The sequence below is a fragment of the Hippopotamus amphibius genome, chromosome 6 (genome assembly GCF_030028045.1).
Source record: "Hippopotamus amphibius kiboko isolate mHipAmp2 chromosome 6, mHipAmp2.hap2, whole genome shotgun sequence".
In the NCBI taxonomy this organism is placed as follows: Eukaryota; Metazoa; Chordata; class Mammalia; order Artiodactyla; family Hippopotamidae; genus Hippopotamus; species Hippopotamus amphibius.
Window position 1 is genome coordinate 146,527,335 of NC_080191.1, and position 21,602 is coordinate 146,548,936.

At 36.2% G+C, this 21,602-nt stretch overlaps 1 protein-coding gene across 4 annotated transcripts; it reads left to right on the forward strand.

Moving 5' to 3' along the window:
- The first annotated feature begins 554 nt into the window (after window positions 1–554).
- Window positions 555–16,166, forward strand: MYNN (myoneurin). 4 transcript variants are annotated; one of them, XR_009054359.1, is made up of 9 exons: window positions 556–1,276; window positions 2,161–2,457; window positions 6,216–7,006; window positions 7,733–7,892; window positions 9,696–9,874; window positions 10,742–10,825; window positions 11,867–11,953; window positions 13,569–13,889; window positions 15,522–16,166. XR_009054359.1 is itself a non-coding variant. In XM_057739626.1 (9 exons), the coding sequence occupies exons 3-9, from the start codon at window positions 2,192–2,194 to the stop codon at window positions 13,829–13,831; spliced, it is 1,830 nt and encodes a 609-aa protein (XP_057595609.1). In that variant the 5' UTR covers window positions 696–706; window positions 1,103–1,276; window positions 2,161–2,191; the 3' UTR covers window positions 13,832–15,200. The 4 variants fall into 4 exon arrangements, 3 of the variants coding, with proteins under 3 accessions (XP_057595611.1, XP_057595610.1, XP_057595609.1); XM_057739626.1 differs by lacking the exon at window positions 15,522–16,166 and having other exon boundaries at window positions 696–706; window positions 1,103–1,276; window positions 13,569–15,200; XM_057739627.1 differs by lacking the exons at window positions 10,742–10,825; window positions 15,522–16,166 and having other exon boundaries at window positions 13,569–15,200.
- Window positions 16,167–21,602: the final 5,436 nt, after the last annotated feature.

Here is a 21,602-nt window from a genome sequence, read left to right on the forward strand (position 1 = left end):
GAAAGAACCGGCCTCATTTTTTTTCTTATAAGCCTAAGGGTTGTGGTTGTTTTTGTTGTTGTTTTCACAAACATGATTCCTACCCAGAAGAAATAATTTACAAAGAGAGCAAACAGAATCTGGTTGTAAAAAAATCTCGAGAGAGAAGAAAAGAATAAATTCAAGTTAAGCCTGTCTTTTAAGATGGGGAGTAAATTTCCTACGGTCCTGACAAAACTGTTTTTTTTTTTTTAAATTGGAGTACAGTTGCTTTACAATGCTGTGTTAGTTTCTGCTGTATGACAAAGTGAATCAGCTGTCTGTATACATATATTCCCTCCGTCTTGGACCTCCCTCCCACCTCCCACACCCCATCACAGAGCACCGGAGCTGAGCTCCCTGTGCTACAACTTTGAACGAGAAAAACATCCTGAAGTTTTGGATTTCTTAGATTATGATATTCGCGGGCAGTATGAAAGAATTCAACCTAACACACCAGCACGACCTAACTTACCATTTCTGCGTCTTGTTATATTACGCAGATAACTGGTACCCCCTTCCCTCACTGTACAAAATCTGAATAAGATGTAAATAGTTGTATTAAAATGTTTCTAGTCCAGACGCAGAAGAACCTTTTCCGGTATAAAGCCCACCTTTCCCCAGGCGCATGCTCAGTGTACCCTACTGCTTTGCTCCGCTTTCCTGCGTCTCAGACTTCTATCAGCAGGTAAGCATATCCGGGAAACTGGGCTCCAGTTGGCTGATGCAAACAAGAGTCATGGGTTCCCAAGAGCTTCCCGGTACGTAAACAAAACACGGGTGATTAGTCTCAGCTCAGGAATTCCCATGGCGGAGAAACCGAGTACACAAAGCAGCTGTTCCCACTCTTGGGGGCCTCAGGGAAGGGGAGGATGATGGGAGAAGACGAGCAGCTAACTACAAGCCCCAGCATGCAACGCGCAATTTGGCTCCTGGCAAAAGGTCCGCGGTGATGCAGACTGTCCTCCAGCCAGAAAAGAATACAGGCGTGGCGCTGTGAGCGTGTCCAAGACTCTCCCTGTTTCCGGCGGTTCCTGGCAGGCTAGGTAGCGGGGTCTCTGTACGCCGGCCTGTTCCCCCCTAGGCCGGTGTCGGACCTCCATGGTCCTAGAGCCTACGGTGTTGCCACCGAACGCCCGGAGCCGGATGTGACGTCGCCATGGAGGAAGCAGGGAGAGGTGGAGCGTGGCGCGGTGACGTCCCTCAAAGATGGCGGAGAGAGAGTGAAGAAACTGTGTTCCCTCTTGGGTTGCTATAGGTGAGTTCTGCGTTCGCCCCCTGCCCGCTCTCTCCAGACCTTGGGACATTGGAGGGCAGGCTTCTTGGACTTCGAGCTCAGGTCGTAGTCAAGGTGTTAGTGTGGAAAGCTTGGGCGAGGCAGCCCGGGTGTTGGCTTTGGCCACAACCTCTGCTGTGGGAATTCGTGGGAGTGGGAGCTGGGCGAAGGGCAGGGGCAGGCGGAAGCCGGGAGAGACCGAATTTCGCTGTCACTCTCCGATGCCGCCTGCAGTGGAGGGTGGGTAGCGGGGGGTGTGGCCTCCTGGGGCAAGTGACCGAACCTTTGACAACTCTTGGCCCTGCTCATTCTCCGCCCCCTCGGCACCCGCCTTCGTTTGAAGCCACTGTGTGCCCCGCGGAAGCTAACAGGTTTCAGTGATTGGAGCGCAACTTTACACTTGATCTTAGCCAAAAGGCCGAGAACCGATTGAGAGCAATTTTAAAGAACTTGTACTGTGTCCTTTCCCCACTTGTCCCAAGGAATCATTTCTTAGTGTTTATTAATTTTTTCTCGTAATATACGTGTGCCTACTTAACTTGAAAGTCTGAAGGTTCAACTGATGCAAAAGCGTGATATTTTGCGATGCTTTTTTTTTTCCCACTTTGTGGAAATGTTTTCAAACATCGCTATTTATTGATGTGTCCAAAGGATTGTGTTAGTTGACCAAGATGAGATAAAAGCTAGAAAGGCATTTATCCCTTCGGCATTTTTATTCATATCTGATAAGAATTTTGCGGGGGCATAAAATGAGAACAGACTTTATTCTTGTTCGTGTTCTATGTCTCTTCAGTCACCAATTGCTTGGGTGAAAAGCTTGATGAAAACTTAGGGTTACTGATTTACTGTTTCTTTTTGTTTTTTAGAACAAGGGTAAAATTCGATTCTGATATCAAAATGCAGTATTCGCATCACTGTGAGCACCTTTTAGAGAGACTGAACAAACAACGGGAAGCAGGTTTTCTTTGTGACTGCACCATAGTGATTGGGGAATTCCAGTTTAAAGCTCATAGGAATGTGCTTGCCTCGTTTAGTGAGTATTTTGGTGCGATCTACAGAAGCACTTCTGAGAACAATGTCTTTCTTGATCAGAGTCAGGTGAAGGCTGATGGATTTCAGAAACTGTTGGAGTTTATATACACAGGAACTTTAAATCTTGACAGGTAAGGTACACGTTTTATTTCCACTTATAAAAGCTGGTCAATAATATTTAGAGCTAAAACAGATTAGTATTTTTTCCATTCAGTCCCTGAACTCTTAGTCTTCAAATGATGTGCACAGTGTTGTTTTTAATAAAGAAGTCAGTATCACTGATTTGTGATAAACAGTACATTTCATAAGCACAAAAGGTACAGATGGTTAATACAATTAAAGCGTGGTTTTTCACACATTTATCTACTGAAACAAAGCCTGTGATTTCAGTTATGTGTACTTAAAGATCAAAATATGATGAATTTTAACTGAATTCCAATTTCCCCTTGCTTTTAGGTCCTTATGTTCCTCTGGTCTTCTCTCTCACTCTTTATCTCCTACCTCTTAAGGTGTTTGGGGTGGGGAGATATAGGTGGAGAAAGAAGGAAGAACCTCTGTTCATTTAGTAATGCTCCCATTTCAAGCCATAGATAGCAACATGCAGGACCTCTTCCTGATCTTGATTCAGGAAAATAACTACATTGGCATCTTAATGGCAGTGACTCCTGTTGTCTTGGTAGAGCTATTAGTGCTAATGCTTAAGTTGGGTCCAGTATGCTAGACTGCTTCTCTGAAGTGCTTAATGCTGTCACTGCACTGACAAGAAGTAGGTTCTGAGGAATCTGGTAATACAGATTTTGTGTCTTTCATACTTGATGAACTGTATAATTAGATTAATACTAATACGTTTACTGGTTGTTGGGAAAGGTGGTAGGGATAAAAGGAAAGAGAAGCCAATCAGATTACTCCTGTGTTCTTTTCTCCATCTTTTATGAAAGTGTAAACATGAATAGATCATCATCTGACATAGATTTTGGACTTTAGAATTAGATCTTGCCAGTCAGTCACTATGTCTCTGAGCAAGATACAGCCTCTGTGGGCCTCATTTTCTCCATCTGTAAAAATGAGATGATAAAAACTGCATTGACTGTTACTGTGAAGATTTAGAACTTACTACCTCCCTATGAACATTAGTTTCCGTCCTTTATTTCCTCTTCTCTATCCTACTCTCCAAGCCCATTAATTCCACATTTATTGGAGAAAAATTAGGAAAAAAACAGAAAAGGAAACACCTGAAATTCTGCCACCCACTGCTAACCACTCTTAACACTTAAATAGTCTCTCATTGTTTTCCAGATGCATGTACACATTAAGCAAAATCCTTCCCTCTTTACATTGCAGCCTATAATGGAAATATACTTCTTTGAAAAGCTGGAATCAGGATGTTCCTTAATCCTATTGAAAAGGAAACATTCACACTGTTTGGAATTACTTTTAAATTTTGATGTAATGAAATTTTTGAGTCATTTCTGTGTAAGTTGATTAAAGGAACAAAACAGTGTCATAGATAAACGTCACATGATATTAGTTAAATTTACTGAATATTTAGTTATACAAGTGCCTCTGATCTAAAAATTTAGAATACATAATATAAAATAATCACAAAACCAGTGAATTTTAGTTGATCTTCAATTCAGTGGTTTCCTTTTCTCAAAGAACTTTGCCAGAAAAATCTTTAATTGATTGGAACACACTGAAGAACACCTTACTCTGAGCCTTCATGCAAAGAACTAATGTGAAGAAGAGCCAGATATTTGGCTCAGTCTTTTTTGATATATCTTTCCTGGGGAGCTGGGGAGCTAATTGTTGGAGCCCAGTCACAAATGCAAGAGAAAACATTTACCAAAAATAGAAAGTCTGTACAACTTAGTGATTAAGAAAACAGAATAATAAAGAATTAAGTGGACTCAGGAGCTAGATTACCTTGATCAAGTCTTAGTTCTAGCACTCAGGTCTTTGAACAAGTTACTTAACTTCTTTGGACATCTGATCCTTCACTTTTATGTAAAATGGGGATTATAATTACTAATACAAAGCAGTTAGCCATATACCTGGCAACATGTAATTAAATGACTTTCGGTGACTGTTCAAAAAGTGAAAGCAAGTTTGCAAGCACTTTAAGGTCATGCTTATAAACAAAAGCAGATCAGTAATTGACAAATGCTGATTGGTTTTCTCTTAACTGTAACTGAGATTATAGGCTTATCTATGAAATATATAAATAATTTGTATGAATTACTGTTTCAGTACTGAACAATTAGTGTGTGACTCAATACTAGTTTGTATAGGTCTTAAAGGCTATCTTACCTTGTTTGTGATTCATTTTATGAAGCACTAAGCACAATTATAATTTGAGACCTAAGTATAATAAGTGATAGAGTAAATTTGGTTTTCATTCTAATAGTGTCTCTCATTTATTGTAGTTTAATAATAGACTGTAACAAAATCAATAAAAATGCATAAGAAATGCAATGTTTTTAGAGAGTGACAGTGCTGTATACATGCAAAAAACATTTTGTATGAAAGATGAATAAGATTGTATTTATGTTTGGGGCACTCATGCTATATCTTTGCAAACAGAGAGTTAACTTGATTACCAAGACCATTCGTTATTTGCTCCAAAATTATAGCCAACGGCCATAAGGAAAGACTATTTTAAGTAATGTTTTCTTAGCTAAGGGAGTCAGTTTACAAACAGACTATTTTCTGAAAGTTTATTTGTAGTATGCTTAGGAACTTGGGGTGGATTTTCCCAGAGAATAAAATGTTCCCTAAAAGTGGTGGTTAGGATTCCAAACTAGCCTATAAATGTACGTATTTTTTTCTGAGGAATTAAATACTATCTGGGGAAAACGACAAGTAAGAAGGTTACTTGAGAGGGGTGTGTGTGTGTGTGTGTGTATGTATTTATGTGTATGTATGTATCCATCCTCAAATAATTAAAAGGGCATATTTTTAGTGTTAATACCAACTCAGCGCTGTGACTTTACAGCTAAGAAAACTGAAGCACTCAAAGATGCTGATTTATCCTAATTAATTCAGCTAGTAATCCAGAGCCATTGCTACGGTAATTGAACAGCCAACCTTTCACTACATTGTAAACTTCTAGAGGGCAGAGACTATTGGATATTTCTTAATATCCCTTTCAGTACCACACATGGTAGATGCTCTGTAAATATTGATTGGAATGTTGAACATTAGATTTTTCTACACAACTCTGTGACAAACTGTCCAGCTAATTTGGGTTGGGTATCGCAAACAAAAAAGCTGGGAAGGTTGCTAGAGAGAGCTTGCTGCGTTCTAAAGCCTTGTTCCTCCAGGTGTGATTCATGGACCAGCAGCATTGGCATCACCAGGGAGTGTGTTAGAAATGCAGATGCTCAGGCCCCAAAGCAGACTTGCTGAATCTGAACAAATCCCTGGGTGATTCACACGCACAGGAAAGTTTGAGAAGTGCAGTTAAAATCCCTCACAGGGGAGCAGAGGAAGATAATAGTTTTTTTTTAGACTCTTCTTGTCGCCAGTCCAGAAAAGTTGGTTGCTATTTGAAGAGGCCTCAGGATAAATGGGAGGAAGCAGTAAGTTGCCAACCACTACTTTTGTGTTCCAGGTGTTTTCTAAACAAGTAGAAATTTTAACATTTTGTTTTTCCATGGTTGTACATAAGAATAATCCATTACTTTTAATCTTTTCAAGTTCTGTCTGTAAAACTGGAGATTTTTGGCTAAACATTCTGAGTGAATAAATTTTTTATAAATTTGTTCTCTTAAGCCTTTTTTATCATTCTGCTTCATTAGGTCTTTAAAGGACAGAAATATTTGTGTAGCTCTGTTTCAAAAACGTTTTTTCTTTGATCAGAATATTGTCATTTAGCCTTGTTTCCTTACAGTTGGAATGTTAAAGAAATCCATCAGGCTGCTGACTATCTCAAAGTGGAAGAGGTGGTCACTAAATGTAAAATAAAGATGGAAGATTTTGCTTTTATTGCTAATCCCTCTTCTACAGAGATATCTAGTATTACTGGAAACATTGAATTGAATCAACAGACTTGTCTCCTTACTCTACGAGATTATAACAGTCGGGAGAAATCAGAAGTGTCTACAGATTTAGTTCAGGCAAATCCTAAACAAGGGGCTTTAGCAAAGAAGTCGTCTCAAACTAAAAAGAAGAAGAAGGCCTTCAATTCCCAGAAAACAGGGCAGAATAAAACAGTGCAATATCCCAGTGACATTTTAGAGAATGCATCTGTTGAATTGTTTCTAGATGCAAATAAATTGTCCACACCTGTAATAGAACAAGTTGCACAAAGAAATGATTCAGAACTTGAATTGACATCAGTTGTGGAAAATACTTTTCCAGCACAAGATATTGTGCAAACTGTTACAGTGAAACGGAAACGTGGAAAATCACAGCCAAACTGTGCTCTGAAAGAACACTCTATGTCTAATATAGCCAGTGTCAAGAACTGTTACGAGCTGGAGAGCTCTGGGGAAGAGCTGGATCAGAGGTATTCCAAGGCCAAACCAATGTGTAACACATGTGGGAAAGTATTTTCAGAAGCCAGCAGCTTGAGAAGACACATGAGAATACATAAAGGAGTCAAACCTTATGTCTGCCACTTGTGTGGAAAGGCATTTACTCAATGTAACCAGCTGAAAACGCATGTAAGAACTCATACAGGTAAGACTGGTTTGTGGGAAGTATAATTGTTTTTATATTGTGGCTGAAATAATATTTTTATAGAGATATTAACATAACAGTGTTGACTGTTTGTAACCACAATTTGGTATACACTTGTATTCATGAAAGTTTGGAGCATGTTAGACTGGAAAATGTCTTTGTAATTGTGACCAAGTATTTAATGGCTGTTCATTTTATTGTAACTGATACTGTGAAGTCCCAGTGTATGAACTCTAAACCATTTTCCCTCACAGTTAAAATAATCATAAACTTAATTCTAGCTTGCTAAATATTTAACAGATAATATATTAAAACTGATAGAAAGTAATTACAACTGAGGCTGATTCTTAGATTTTGCCATCACATCTTACCATCTGCTTCCTTAGACTTTGTTCACTTCTGAACATAAATTATATATACATTCCTTCCTCAGCCTCTACATCTATCGTTATTGGTACATTTAGATTTGTACTTTTTAAGATGCATTATATATTTCCCTCATTGATCACCTTTCACTTTTATGAACTAAGAAACACTAATTTCTTTTAACTCTACTGGTCTTTTCAATAATCAATCTGGAAAAAGATCCTATTTGCTTTTTTACTTCTAGCAGTTAACATTTTCCGAATACTGAAACTAGTAGTGTTGATGAGCTTTTGAAAGCTTGTATGGCTTAAGCAACTAAAACAATATTTCCTTCTAAATATAAATTTTATTTACTTTTAGGTGAGAAGCCATACAAATGTGAATTGTGTGATAAAGGATTTGCTCAGAAATGCCAACTAGTCTTCCATAGTCGCATGCATCATGGTGAGGAAAAACCCTATAAATGTGATGTATGCAATTTACAATTTGCAACTTCTAGCAATCTCAAGATTCATGCAAGGTAAAAATAAAAACAAAAAACAGATGTTTGATCTTTGAGTCTGTCATTCACTATAGTCTTAAATAGACCATTGTATGAGAATTCAGGACAGTAGAGTTCTAATTGTGATACCACCACACAATATTCTTAGCACAGTGAAGGAGCCACAAGGGAGCCATGGTGCCTGGAGGGAAGTAAGATCGGAATGGTGTTAGGGTGTCCAGATGGTGAAGGTTTTGTAAGTCATTATAAAGCTTTTACTCTTGAGAATAAGAAGTAAGTGATATGATCTTGATCTTGTTTGCATTGTAAGAGGATCACTCTGGATGCTATGTTAAGCAAAGGATGGAAGGATTGCAAGAGTGGAAACAAAGTTACCAGTTAGGAAGCTATAGCTAAAACCCAAGTGAGAGTGTTGATGGTTCAGGTCAGAGAGGTAGTGGTGGTCAGACCCTGGACATATTTTAAAGGGACAGCAAACAGAATTTGCTGCACATTAGATGTGGGGTATGAAAGGAGAAAAGGAGTAGAATTAAAAACAATTCTCGGGTTTTGAGCCTGAGCATCTGAAAAGATAGAATTACCATTAACTGAAATGGAGATTTGTGGATAAAGCAGTTTAAGTAGGACTACAGGAGTTTAGGAGTAGAGTTCTGATCATGTTAAATTTGAGATGACTGTTAGACATCTGAATGGAAATATGCAATAGATAGTTGGTTATCTAAGTCAGGAAGTCGGGACTGCTTTGAGTAGATAGCATTTAAAGTCGTAACATTAGATGAGGTCACCAATAGAATGGAGGTGGATAGAAAAGAGATCAAAGGATGGAGTCATGAGGCACACTAACTAAGATTTTCTGGCAGATAGGCAAGAACCAGCGGAAGTGACTAGGAAGGAGCTGCCAGTACAGGAGCAAACCAGAAGATTAGGCTGTCTTGGAATCCAGGTGGAGGGAATCATTTCAGAAGGGAGCCATCACTGTGTCAGATTCTGATGTTAGGGAGATTAAGACTAAGAATTGACTTGGATTTGGCAAAGTGAAAGGTTAGCAGTGGTTTTGACAAAAGCAATGTTAGCAGAGGCTGGTAGAAAAGAAATGAAAATAGAACCGCTGGAGACTCGAGATGTTACTAAAGGGGAGCAGAAAAATAGAGGTGCAAGTAAGGTCAGGGGTCTTTTTTTTTTTTAAGATGGGAGATGTATCTATATATGTATGCTACTATCCAAAGGAGTGGGGAAACTAGATGATGTAGGATGGAGGAAGTTTCAGGAGTGATCACTGAGTAGGCAAAGAGGGTAGTATCTTAGGTATACAAACTGGAGTAGTTGGATTTGGAAGAACTGTCATTCTCATATTAGAGTTAAGAAAAGCAAACTCTAGATACAGATGCCTGTAGGTAGAGATTTGTGTGGTAGAAATTTTCTTCTCATTGCTTAAATTTTTCTCAGTGAAACGGGAAGCAAGGACATCAGCTGAGAGTGAGGATGGGTGAGGAGGTGCTGAAGGTTTGAGGAAAGAGTTTTGAAGAGTGAGTGAATGGAAAAGCAAAAATAATTGCCTGCAGTATTAAGGGCACACTTGACTACCACATAAAGCTGATGACAAAACTTTGAACTGATCTCAGAACTAATGTTTTGATAACAACCAAAACATTTATTCTTGACAGTATACATTGAAAACTGTTGATTTTAAATACATATTCTTGATCTGTTAAATGAAATAAAATACCGCATGAAAAATTGTATGAAAAATGTTTGCTATGTGGCATGATCCTCAGATTTTTTTACTTGCCAACATATATCTTTATGTTTATTTACTAATAGGAAGCATAGTGGAGAGAAGCCATATGTCTGTGATAGGTGTGGACAGCGATTTGCCCAAGCCAGCACATTGACCTATCACGTTCGAAGGCATACGGGAGAAAAGCCTTATGTGTGTGATACCTGTGGGAAGGCATTTGCTGTCTCTAGTTCTCTTATCACTCATTCTCGGAAACATACAGGTAAGGATTTGACACAGAGATTATTAAAATAAGGGAAGTTGTAAATAAGAGAAAAAGGGAAATTGAGCCTTTACAAAAAGTAGGTTATAGGTTTTGTAGTTATATATCTTTTGTGTTTGTGCTTCTTGAAGCTTTTTATTTTTCTGATTTTCACATAAATATTAGATAGAAAAGCACTTATTTTCTAGAATAATACACAGTGGGTGAAATTTTTTATCATGTAACTTATGTACATTAAAATCAGATAATTTTGACAATATATAAACTTAAGACATTTTTTATGACCTTCGAAAAACTCCTTAGGCTCGCAAAGCTTCATTTCCCTTGGATAAAACTATAAAGTTAAGGGGTTGGGGTGAGTTTGGGTAGAATATTGATTTAATAACTTCTTAGGACTTTTTCTACACAGTCTAAGACTTGCAAATTAAATGGATGCTTCATACCCAAAGTATCAATTTTGAAGCAAAATCTGTTCAAAGATTTTCATTTTTTGCAGGGTAATTTTTAATAGATCTTTCCTAAATGATTTTATTCCCCTTTAATCTTGTAGCTAGCAAGAACTGAAATATGAATTGATGAATTTTCATGTTTTTAATTATATAAAAATCAGACTTCTGGCCCACCTCTAGTCTACTAGAAGGATATTTGGAAAGTTTTATTACATGAAAAGCATCAGGTTACATGAACAGTGTAAAGTAATTACTAATGTTCATTTAAGTTGGATCACACTGAAAATACCTCTAAAGTACAATATGAAGAGGTTTTATTTTAAATTATATTTTAGAACAGCTTACTTTAGTTTATTGTAATTGATAAATATTATATTGGTATAGTACACCACTTCGCTATCTTTTATTTTCCATCTAGGTGAAAAACCATACATATGTGGTATTTGTGGGAAAAGTTTTATTTCCTCAGGAGAGCTCAACAAACACTTTCGATCCCATACAGGTCTGTGTTTAGGGAGAACGTATTATTGTTTGTTCTCTCTAATTTCTTTTTATGTAAATCTTGACTTTAAACCATTATGGACTATATGGTATCTAGTCATACTCTAGCTATAGCTATATTTTAATGTATGAACATCAACTTTTTATTTGTTTATTTTGTTTTTTCAGTTGTTTGGAGTATGGATTAAATTTGGTCAAGAATTGTGTTGATTTTCTAAGAAGTGTGCCAGATAATCAGTAGTTTTTAAATGATTTGGATTAAATTGCAGATACACCAAAAAATGAAAAGGAATAGATAACAAGATATCAGGTTTTCTTATTAAACGATGTACAGTATGCAAGTTTTAGGAATATATTTTAATATTGACATGGTTAATGTAAAAGGTAGTATATAAGTTGTATGAAGAAAATATGAAATATACAAAAAATCTTAAGACAAAGGAAAACACCACTTTGAAAATGTACTGTTCATTTTCTTTCTGAAAGCTATTTCCTCTAATTCCTATCTAGATAGTGTGAGCGTCTAGTAGACAGTTAATAAGTTTATTGGCAACTTCTATATCCTCATGTTCCTTACTTTGCATTATAAAGCAATGAACAGTTCTTATTTCAGAATTATAATTCTGTAGTATTTTTATTCTGTGAGTATTTTTAAAGGATCTTCTAATTTATAAGCTATGTGAGAGCAGAAACCATAATTATTCATTTTTTCCCCAGCTCCATCTCTTAGCCAGAATCTGGCATATAATTGGCACTCACTAAATGTCTGATAGAAATAAAGGCGTAAGTTATTTTTTTAGTTTGAAGTTTCTGTTAGTGAAAATGCTCAATTATTCCTTGAAATAGGGATGCTTTGTATAAAGGAGTGCCTATGTGTATATAAGTTTTCATTTCACTGTATTAGAACCAAGAGATTAAAATGGTAATTTGAAACTAAATTTAAACAATTTAATAATGTTTGCATTGTGTTCATGAACATTGATATTTTTGCCTTAGCATCTTCTGAAATACTGAGATTTTAATTTTTTAACTTGTTTTTCAGGAGAAAGACCATTTATCTGTGAATTATGTGGAAATTCTTACACAGATATTAAAAATTTAAAGAAACACAAAACAAAAGTCCATTCTGGTAAATGCTTGTGTTTTTTAAAAATTTAGTGCTCTCATGTTTGTACCATTCCTTAAAGTATTGAGATACACAGTATAACGGTTTAAATTAGGTATGTGTTTTTAAACTAGGTGCACACATATGAGGAAGGTGGCTTTATGATGTGCAAATGAGCTCGCTCTGAACTTCTTTCCATGTTGACCTTGTAGTAAACATTGCTTGAAATAGTTCCTCCTTTAAAAACCTGATACATGAACAATTTCAAGAATGAAAGAATACATAAACTATATATCACTCTTTGCCATACTAGAGTCTGGGTTATCTGGGGTTTATTGTAGTTACGTGAAGAAAGGAGCATCGTGAACACTAGTCCAGAAATGTATAAGAGAAAATAGGGAGACAGGTATCCCCAACTTATTATAATATGTGAAATGGAAAGCCAGACTACAGAATTTTTAGACTGTTGCTTAAAATGAATCCTTGAGAAAGTTTCACTGTGTTTACCATTCTGTCATGCTTAGAAACAAAACACTCGTCTTCTTCACTGTGTAGAGATGATAGTAAGTCTTGGACAGTAAACATAAACATCAAAAGGATGTGTATGTGAAGTTGAACAAGGAGTAGTCCTAGTCCTCAAAGAGCTTACAATCTGGTGTGGGAGACCAGAAATCTAAATAAATAACTATGATACAAGACAAAGCATAGGATTTATATAATAGAGATGCAGGAGTACTGAAGAAGAGATTAAGTCCTTCTGAGGTTGGTATTGGAAAGGCTTAATTCCAGGGAACCTGAAAGGTGGAGAAGAGTTCAGAAGGTGGAGATGGGAAAGGGAATGTTCATCCAAGGCAGAGAGAACACTGTGAAGAGAGTCACTGCAACAAGAGAGTGCAGGTTGTATTCTTGGCAGATTGAACTGAAGAATGGTCTGGCAAAAACAGAATTAATAACTTTAAAAAACCAAATATGCAGTTTTGTCTAACAGGGACAGTGAGATTGAAATCATGTCAGTACTTTGAGGTGACAGGAGCATGGTAAAGCTAGTGGAAAATTTGAAGGGAAAAATGTATCTTTAGTCAGTGGGGTAATTACTCCCTTGAGTAACAGAATTTCTTACTTCTGAAAACAAATGAAAGTGCCATACCTCTGAACTTGAACTCACAGAATAATATGAACTACTCATTAATACATTCAGTGAACAAACTGAGCACTTATTGTGTGTGTAGCACTAGTAGGTACTTTGAAGGAATTAGAGAAGTATAATTAGACATTTACTCTGAAGGAATTTATAGCCTATTGAACATTCAAGGCATATCTAAGTAGAATATTACATAGCAGTAAGACAGATAGATGTCACAAGGTGGTATATGAAAAATTGACAAATGAGTGATAAAATAGATAAGAAGCAGCTTACCCTGGTCTAGAACAATTAAGTCCGTATTTATGATGGAGTTGTGCTTGAACCTAGTCTTGAGACCCGTAATAGATTTGTATAGATAATGAGAAGGGCAAATCAGCAAAAGAGAAACAGTGTGGGGTCGGAATGCAAGTTTATGGGGATGGTTAATAGATTGACTCTTCCTCAGGGTTTTTGTTTTTTTTTAAACATGGTGAATTTTTTCCCCTTCTATTTCAGGTGCAGATAAAATTCTAGATTCCAGTATAGAGGATCATCCCTTGAGTGAACAAGATTCCATACAAAAAAGTCCTTTATCAGAAACTTTGGATGTGAAGCCTTCTGATATGACTTTACCACTAACTCTTCCACTTGGGACTGAGGACCACCACATGCTTCTGCCTGTCACAGATAATCAGTCTCCTACATCAGACACATTGTTGAGGTCAACTGTGAATGGGTATTCAGAACCACAATTGATTTTTTTACAACAATTATACTGACTTTGTGAGGAATATGGAATTGCTAAGACGTCTCTGGTAGTAAACATAAACATCTCCGGTAAGGTGCATATATTCATATAAATTAACCCTTCATTTGAGTTGTGGCCATTATTTTTCATTCACTGAAGTAAAAGCATCTGATGCTGCACCATTAACTGTGCAATGCTTGTTTTGCTATTGGCTTTTATGTCTACCTTTACACACAGTTTTTAAAGGAATGAGTTATACTACAGTAGCACTATTTGGGGTGGATGTTTTACTTTCTTTTAGAGCTGCCTTAATTCTATTTTTATTTTTCATTTTAGAATTGCCTTTCATTTACTAAAGTAGAATCAATCAGTTTATGATTCAGTTATGACCTGTGGGATGTGTTTATTTTCTTCTTCTCAAAATGTAAACAAAATCCATAATAGTTGTGAGCCCAAGAGTGGTGCTGTTACTAAGCCCCATAGACTAGTACATAAACTGTGGGGCAAAAACTCTCGTATATCTGCCTAAGAAAATTTAGGTACTGAGTAAGAATTGTGCTATTTCTCTATTAATATAGTCCATTGGAGGTAACCCTTCGAATGAAACAAAAAGTGCTTCTCTTAAAAACTAGAAAACTATATATAAATTTTGTTCATTTAGAACTCAGTATTCTGGAGAAAACCAATGGTCAGCACTTTTGAATTGAATTATCTGAGACTACATTTTCAAAATGAGTTTCAAATAGATACTTGTTTTTATCTTACTAAAGACAGTTTCAGTTTTGGTGCAGATTGTTTTAATAGGTTTCTAGATTACTGGAGATGAGGAAAATATACTGAGTTTTGAAAATTTGTGATAAGCCTCTCTTATACCTTGTATGCACTTTTTAAAATATAAAATCCTAAAAAGAATTTTCTAAATAGAAACAATGCATAGTATAAAACACTTGTCTTCTGAATTTGATACATTATATTCATAAATAGTTAAGAAATTAACTTCAATTGTAAGTAAACATTTGAGTTATCAGAAAGCCAGTTTATTAAACATTTTATATTTGAGTTTTCTACAGGTTTTGAGTTTTAAATTTTTATAGATAAAACTACAGCAGTTGGTGCTGGTTGTAGTTTCACAGTAGTCCTTTTCCTTCCTAATGAACTTAGAAAATTCAGGTTTATTCTGATATTTACTAGCACTCTTCCTCCTCCTATTTTTCCCACATATTGATTTATTTCATTGCCTAATCTTTGAACATTAAATTATCAGTTCTTCAAAGTCAGTTCCTATACTGCTGATCAAACACCATGGTGACATTATTTTGTATTTCTGCCATGCATTAGTTGTGGCTCATTTGTTTTCTGCTTTTAAACCTGTAATAAAATTAATATATTTTCTATTGGTATTGATTTCTTTAATTGTATTTTCTCTGGGGTCCTAGTCATAGGAACCAACTAGAAGACTTAATAAAATTAAATTCTTATCAACTATATAGATCATCACCATTCCACAGCACATTCAGCATTTTTTACAATAAATTGCCACCAGTGGGATTGACTTAATAGAGTTTGAAATACTGCCTTTGTATAATATACATCAGACTTAGTATTTAATTTATCTAAGATATCTAATTATGCACATGTATTAATTTAATATACTGGGTTTAAATACAATTTATAAAGTTATAAAAATGTCCAACTAATCTATTCTGGCTTAAATTCAATAGGAATTTATTGAAATGTGAAGAAATTAAAGAAAATTAAGACAGCCTTTTTAAGAAGTCTGCTGAAATGGAGAGGCTGTATTTAATTCACATCTTCATTAATCCAAGCATCTAATGAACAAAATTTCTTTTTAAAAACTGCTGTAGTGATGTCATAATTCTATAAGGGTAGTAGTTACCAAATTTCCTCTAATATGATGGTAATTAGCATTTTGCCTTTACATAAATTAGCCTTTAAATTTATTATTTTTAGGATTATTGGATTGGAGCGACTAAGGTTGATTTATTGTGCTTTTCTTCATCACATTATCTGCTTCTTAGCTAAAATAATTTTATTTTAAATTGACATGGCTTGACCCTCTTCCAAAATGACATGTAAAGAAAGCTTGAAGACTGAGTATCTATCTTGTCATTCTTCTCATAATGCTGTATTATTCTTTACCATAATATGCATATATTGTAGTTGTATCTGCTATCGTTGTAACACTCATAATTATCAGTTAAGTTCATCTTTAAATATATTTGCTACAATGCAGTGTTTTGGGAAAGTTCTGTTCTTAATTATATATAAGTATTACTAAGTTTTTTGAAAGTCTTTTTAGGATGCTGAAGATCTTATTGAGAAATTTCTAAGTTAATTTTGTTTTGTATTTGTATTAGACTATTCCTTCTGTATTGTTAGTTTTTAGGGTTTTTAAAAAAGAAACCATAGATTATATATAAATGATTTTTTGCTGGTATGTTATATGTTTAATTTCATAGAATGGTTTTGATAGACAAATTTTAGAAAATTGTTTTATTTTTTCAAAAGAAAAGGTTCTGTCAGTTCTGTTGCAACAGTTTGTCACTTTTCTGTATGCTTCATTTCTACAGAAGTTGTGCAAGTGAGAGTAGTTGAAATGTGCTTATATAAAGACAATTAATCTACATGTACTCATTTTTTAAAATATCCTAGAACAGTAACTCTAACATTTGATACATATCAGAAACATAGTTTAAAAATAGTGGTATCCAAGCCTCACCCCACCTTAGGCCCTTTGAATCAGAGTCTCCAGAACATGCTGGAAAAGCTCCATAGGTGATCTTAATGCATACCAGACATTGAGAACTATTAATCTAAACATTTCTTCATGTTCTTCCTTTGGGCTCTTGATACGTGATATGTAGGCTCTTTTTTTTTTTTTTCTTTTTTTTTTCGGCCGCGCCATGCAGCTTGCGATAATCTTAGTTCCCTGACCAGGGATTGAATTTGCGCCCTCAGCAGTGAAAGCCTAGAGTACTAACTACTGGACTGCTAGAGAAGTCCTTATGTGGGCTCTTGATAAATGAAGCTCTTGGTATAACTTTTCGCCTTTTACTCAGAGATTTTGAGTCTTTAGAACTTGGCTAGACGTACCACCAAATAAAAAGAAATTGTACTTTAATGCAATTTCTGTAAATTCTCCATTTTTATTATTTATGAACGATATTGATATTAGTTATTGGAGCATTTCTTGAGATAGTGATATGGTCTACTCATCTGTCCCTCTGCAACCCCTGCCCTCCTTCCTTCAACAGAGATTTGGTGCATTTACTTAAAGAATTTAGATAATAATCATCATGTAAACATAGTAATTATTCAGAAATAGGGTATTTAATTTCAAGAAGAATATACTGAAGTAATAAACACCATGGATGTGAATCCGATATTTGGAAATGCTGGAAAATTATTGAAATCAGAATAAAGCTGTAAAGATGGATAAGGTAATCTCCTCTTTTAAGTTTACAGTCAAATGGGAAAGACAAGCCTGAATGCCAAGTGTTATAGTGGAGGAAGGCTAAGAAAGGAAATGCTGAGCAGTCAGTGGAAGTTGAGTGGACAGAGAAAGGGCCATTGCTCCCCTGACTGAGGTAGGGAGAATAGAGAAAAAGTCTGAAAGGTGGTGGCAGAGATAGGAATAAAGACACATCTAGCACTATACCTATGCCACCTTGAAGTAGTCCTCTACCCTTAGCCTGTGCTGAACAGGTCGGATTAGATAGCCAAGTTTATAATCCAGGATCACACACACACAACCACAGTTGACTGCTGAAGGTCAGGGATTAGATAGCCACATTTCTAACACATGATTCCATACTTGTGACCACAGCTGATGGAACACCTTACCAGGGAGAAACAACTCTTAGGCCAAACTTAGCGACTTTCTTAAGAATTTGAGCTATGAAATTCAGAGACTTACTAGGTATTGGTGTACATGTAAATGAAAAGATTTAGATCTGGTCCAGACTCAGTGAAGCAAGCCAAAGTCTAAAGGAAATAGTGAAGAAGCGGAGAAAGCTGATCCATAGAGCAAAGCAAGGGGATGAAGTAGGCTTGCAGAACCAAGTGACTGAGGCCCTGTGAGAGATAGAAATGGCTTGGTTTCTGGCTTTGCAGTCCCATTCTTGAGGTGGCACAGTTATGCCTGATTTCTTTGTTCCTGGATGCCAGTGATTTTTGCCCATTAAATTCTTAAGAGTGCCCCCCCCCCCCCCCCCCGTTTTTTCTGCTGTGCCCCACGGCTTGCAGGATCTTAGTTCCCCAGCAAGGGACTGAGCCTGCAAATTCCCTAAATCCACCTTTTCTTAAGCAGACTTGAACCAGTTTTTGTTCCTTGTAGTTAGGCAGCTCCAACTTAGTAACCTAAGTTTTGATCCTTAGTGATTGAGTAGATGATGATGCCAGTAACTGTGACAGAGAAGATAAGGTGGAAGTTTATTGAAGAGAAGACTTTATTTTGTATATGCTGAATTTGATTGGTGGTGAGATACCTATGTGAAAATGTCTGGCAATGGTTGGAAATGGGGACTGAAACCCAGCAGAGGGTAAAGCTAGAGGTACAGATCTTGCAGCATATTATTGTGATAGAAATGATTTAGGCAACCCTGTGAGATGGTACAGAACAAAAGATGAGGACAAAATCTTGGGGAAAATGCATTTTAAGAATGAGTAAAAGACAGAAAAGGAGATGGAAAGTGATAACAGGAAGAAAACCAGGGTGATGCAAGTTTTAACAAAGACAAGTGGCTTTGGTCACGTAGTACAGAGAAATTAAACAGGATGCAAATCAAAGACAACACTGGGTTGGGTAACTGGAGCATGATGATCCCCTGAGAAAGGCAGCTGCGGTAACAATAGTGGGAGTAGAAGCCAGGTGGATATAGTTTGTAGTAGATAAGACATAGTGAATACTACTACTTTGTTTGAAAAGCCAAGCAATTTCAGCGAACAAGATCATTTTATCAAGTATCTAAAAAAATATAAACCACTTTATTTCTTGCTTTTTTGCTTCAAATTTGAAACATTGTTAAATGATGAGCTGTAATATGAGGCTGTATTTGAGCTAGATCTTGATGATTGTTAAGAGGCGAATGGAAGGAAATTATAACATGTATATGGTTGCAGATTTGCTCATTACAATTCAGATGTGCAGAAGAAGTGGAGTTTTCCTAAACAACTTAATGTGTTCTTCCCCTTGAGCTCCCACCTAGTGGGAAGTCTGGAAAAAAATTAACTTTTCCTCCTGGCCACTTTAAAACCTAGTCTGATATAAAGGAGATAGAATTTATAATATCTTAAGGCAGTGCTTAAACATTTTGAAAATTGCTGTCTTATTTCTACCCTTTGTCTTCTCTCTAAAATGGTGTCCACATATATGGGGAGGAGAGGAGGCTTACATGATGAAATGGCATCAGGGAAGACACTTTCACTATTACATTCTCTGATCATCCTGCTGGTCTCTGATGCAATTAGGGAACAGCTTGTGAAATAAGTGATCAGGTTTTTCCTAGCCTGGTCAGAGCCCCGTAATCCTTGGCTGACTTGGCTTCACCTTAGTTCTCTTAGATGTGGAGAAGACAGCTCTTAGACGTCTGCAGAAATGTCTCAAGTAGTCCCATGTACGTCGGGTTGCAGGTTTGGCACATGTCACTCCACTACAGGCTCCAGATAAGCCTACTTACTTCTCATTCACTTATTTGCTTCCCACTGTGCTACCTTGTCAGTCTCCCCTTGGGAGAATGTAAGAACTTGTGGGTCCCCTCTGTAGCACAGAGGGACAGAGAGTAGCCTGGGAAAGCAAACTGCATTAGGAGGGTTTACTTTGATGGGACTGTGTCCTAGCCTGGGAGTATCTCTTTCAGAATCCTGTCGACTACTTCAAAACAATAAAAGCTGAATGGACTACTGCTACGTTAAACAACATGAATGAATTGCACTAATATAATGTACAAAAGAAGTCTAACACAAAGTATGTATATACTGTATGATCCATTTATATAAAATTCCAAAACATGCAGAACTACTCTGTGGTGTTAGACATCATGATAGTGGTTGTCTATTGGAAGATGGTTGGAGGTGCGTTCTGGGAAGCTTCTGGCATTTACTGTCTTTATCTGGGTCATGGTTAACAAAGATGGGTTAGCTTTGTGAAAATTCATCTCGCTATTCACTTAGACACTTACATTTAAAAGAAGTATATATTAAAAGAACTAATTTGAAGAATGAGAAAACCAGAGCATTGGTTCTTAAACTTCAGTGAGATTAAAGACGACCTGGATTGTAAAAATGCGGATTCCCCAGACTGTCCTCAGAAATTCTGATTCAGCAGGTCTGACTCTAAGAATCTGTATTTTTAACATTTGCCCCAGGTGATTCTGATGCTTCATACTTTAAAAAAATGCTGATTTAGTATCTTCAGTTTAAACTATCTTTACTTTCTGGACAGATGTCCAAGTGTAAGGAGTCTGTCATACTGTTATTCAAGTCTGAATTTATTGGCTCTCTAACTGCTAGCAGTAGCATTTCCTCACCAGCTTAATGTTTTCCAAATGTAATGACCATTGTTAAAAATGTCTGTATTTTTTCCTATAGCATGATTTTCTTGCACTCATTGAATTCTGCAGTTTTTCAAATCTGATCAAAACACAAAATTTTTTAAAATTTCCTACTGCATTTTTAATAATATAGAGACATGACTTTCCTCAGACATACTTTTTTTAGATACAGTTATTTCTAGCTATATTCAGCATGTAATAATATAAAAGAACTTTGTAAAAAGACAACTAGTCTTTATATCTACAGAGGAGAGATCTTAAAGTGGAAAGAAAATAAGATCTGAAACTGTAGAGAATATTAGAAACTAAAGTTTGACAAAAACTAATAACTAAGAATAAAATCAATAATTAGTAAAATCAGTCAGTATAAGTATCTGGGTCACTTGTAGAATTCTGCAGTCTATACAGTTTTGTCAGTTCCATTGTAAACATTTTTAACAGCAGATCTTCAGTAAGTGTTTTTTGCAGCAGTGGAAAGTCATATTATTTCTACAACTCCATTATCAGATTGTGGTAGTTTTCTTTTAACATAACATATAAACAACACATATCCCCAAAAAAGCCCTGAAATCCATTTCACACATTTTGTTATTATTAACATAAACTAATGAGTGTGTATTTTTCAAACAATTCCAGATGTTTTAAGATTTTGTTTTTCAGTACAGACTCAACCTGATAGCAACCATCTGTCCTGGACGATTCAAATTCATCTCTCTGAAAGCATGAGAAAGGCTTTAGTAAGGCGTTTAGGTCTCTTCTGGCTCAGTAACTCTACAACATTAGGTGAAAATAATGGCTCATATAATTTATTCAGATGTTCTTCCTGTTTCATAACGACCACCACCATCTGTGCCCACCCTCTCACCACCACCACCCCACATTTCCCCAGGGAGTACGTAAATGTGGTATTAGGTGCTGAATATAAGCAAAAACCTGTTAAACTTTACAAATCATTAAGTAGTGAGTAGGGGATATTTATCTTAATTCTTCAATCTATTAAAGGAACGGACAACGACAGATGTGGAGTTTTTTTGTAATGTTAAATTTTTAAAATAAATACAGCTATGATTTGAGGAATCCACAGTACTTTAAGTAAAGGCCAGTACTTTGACAACTGTAAAGTTGACCACCTTTATTCCACTCTCAACATTTAGAGATAGGTGGTTTTTCCCTTTAGACTACAGAACTTAAAGTAACCTCTTTAAATTGTCCACATAACATTTTTTTTCT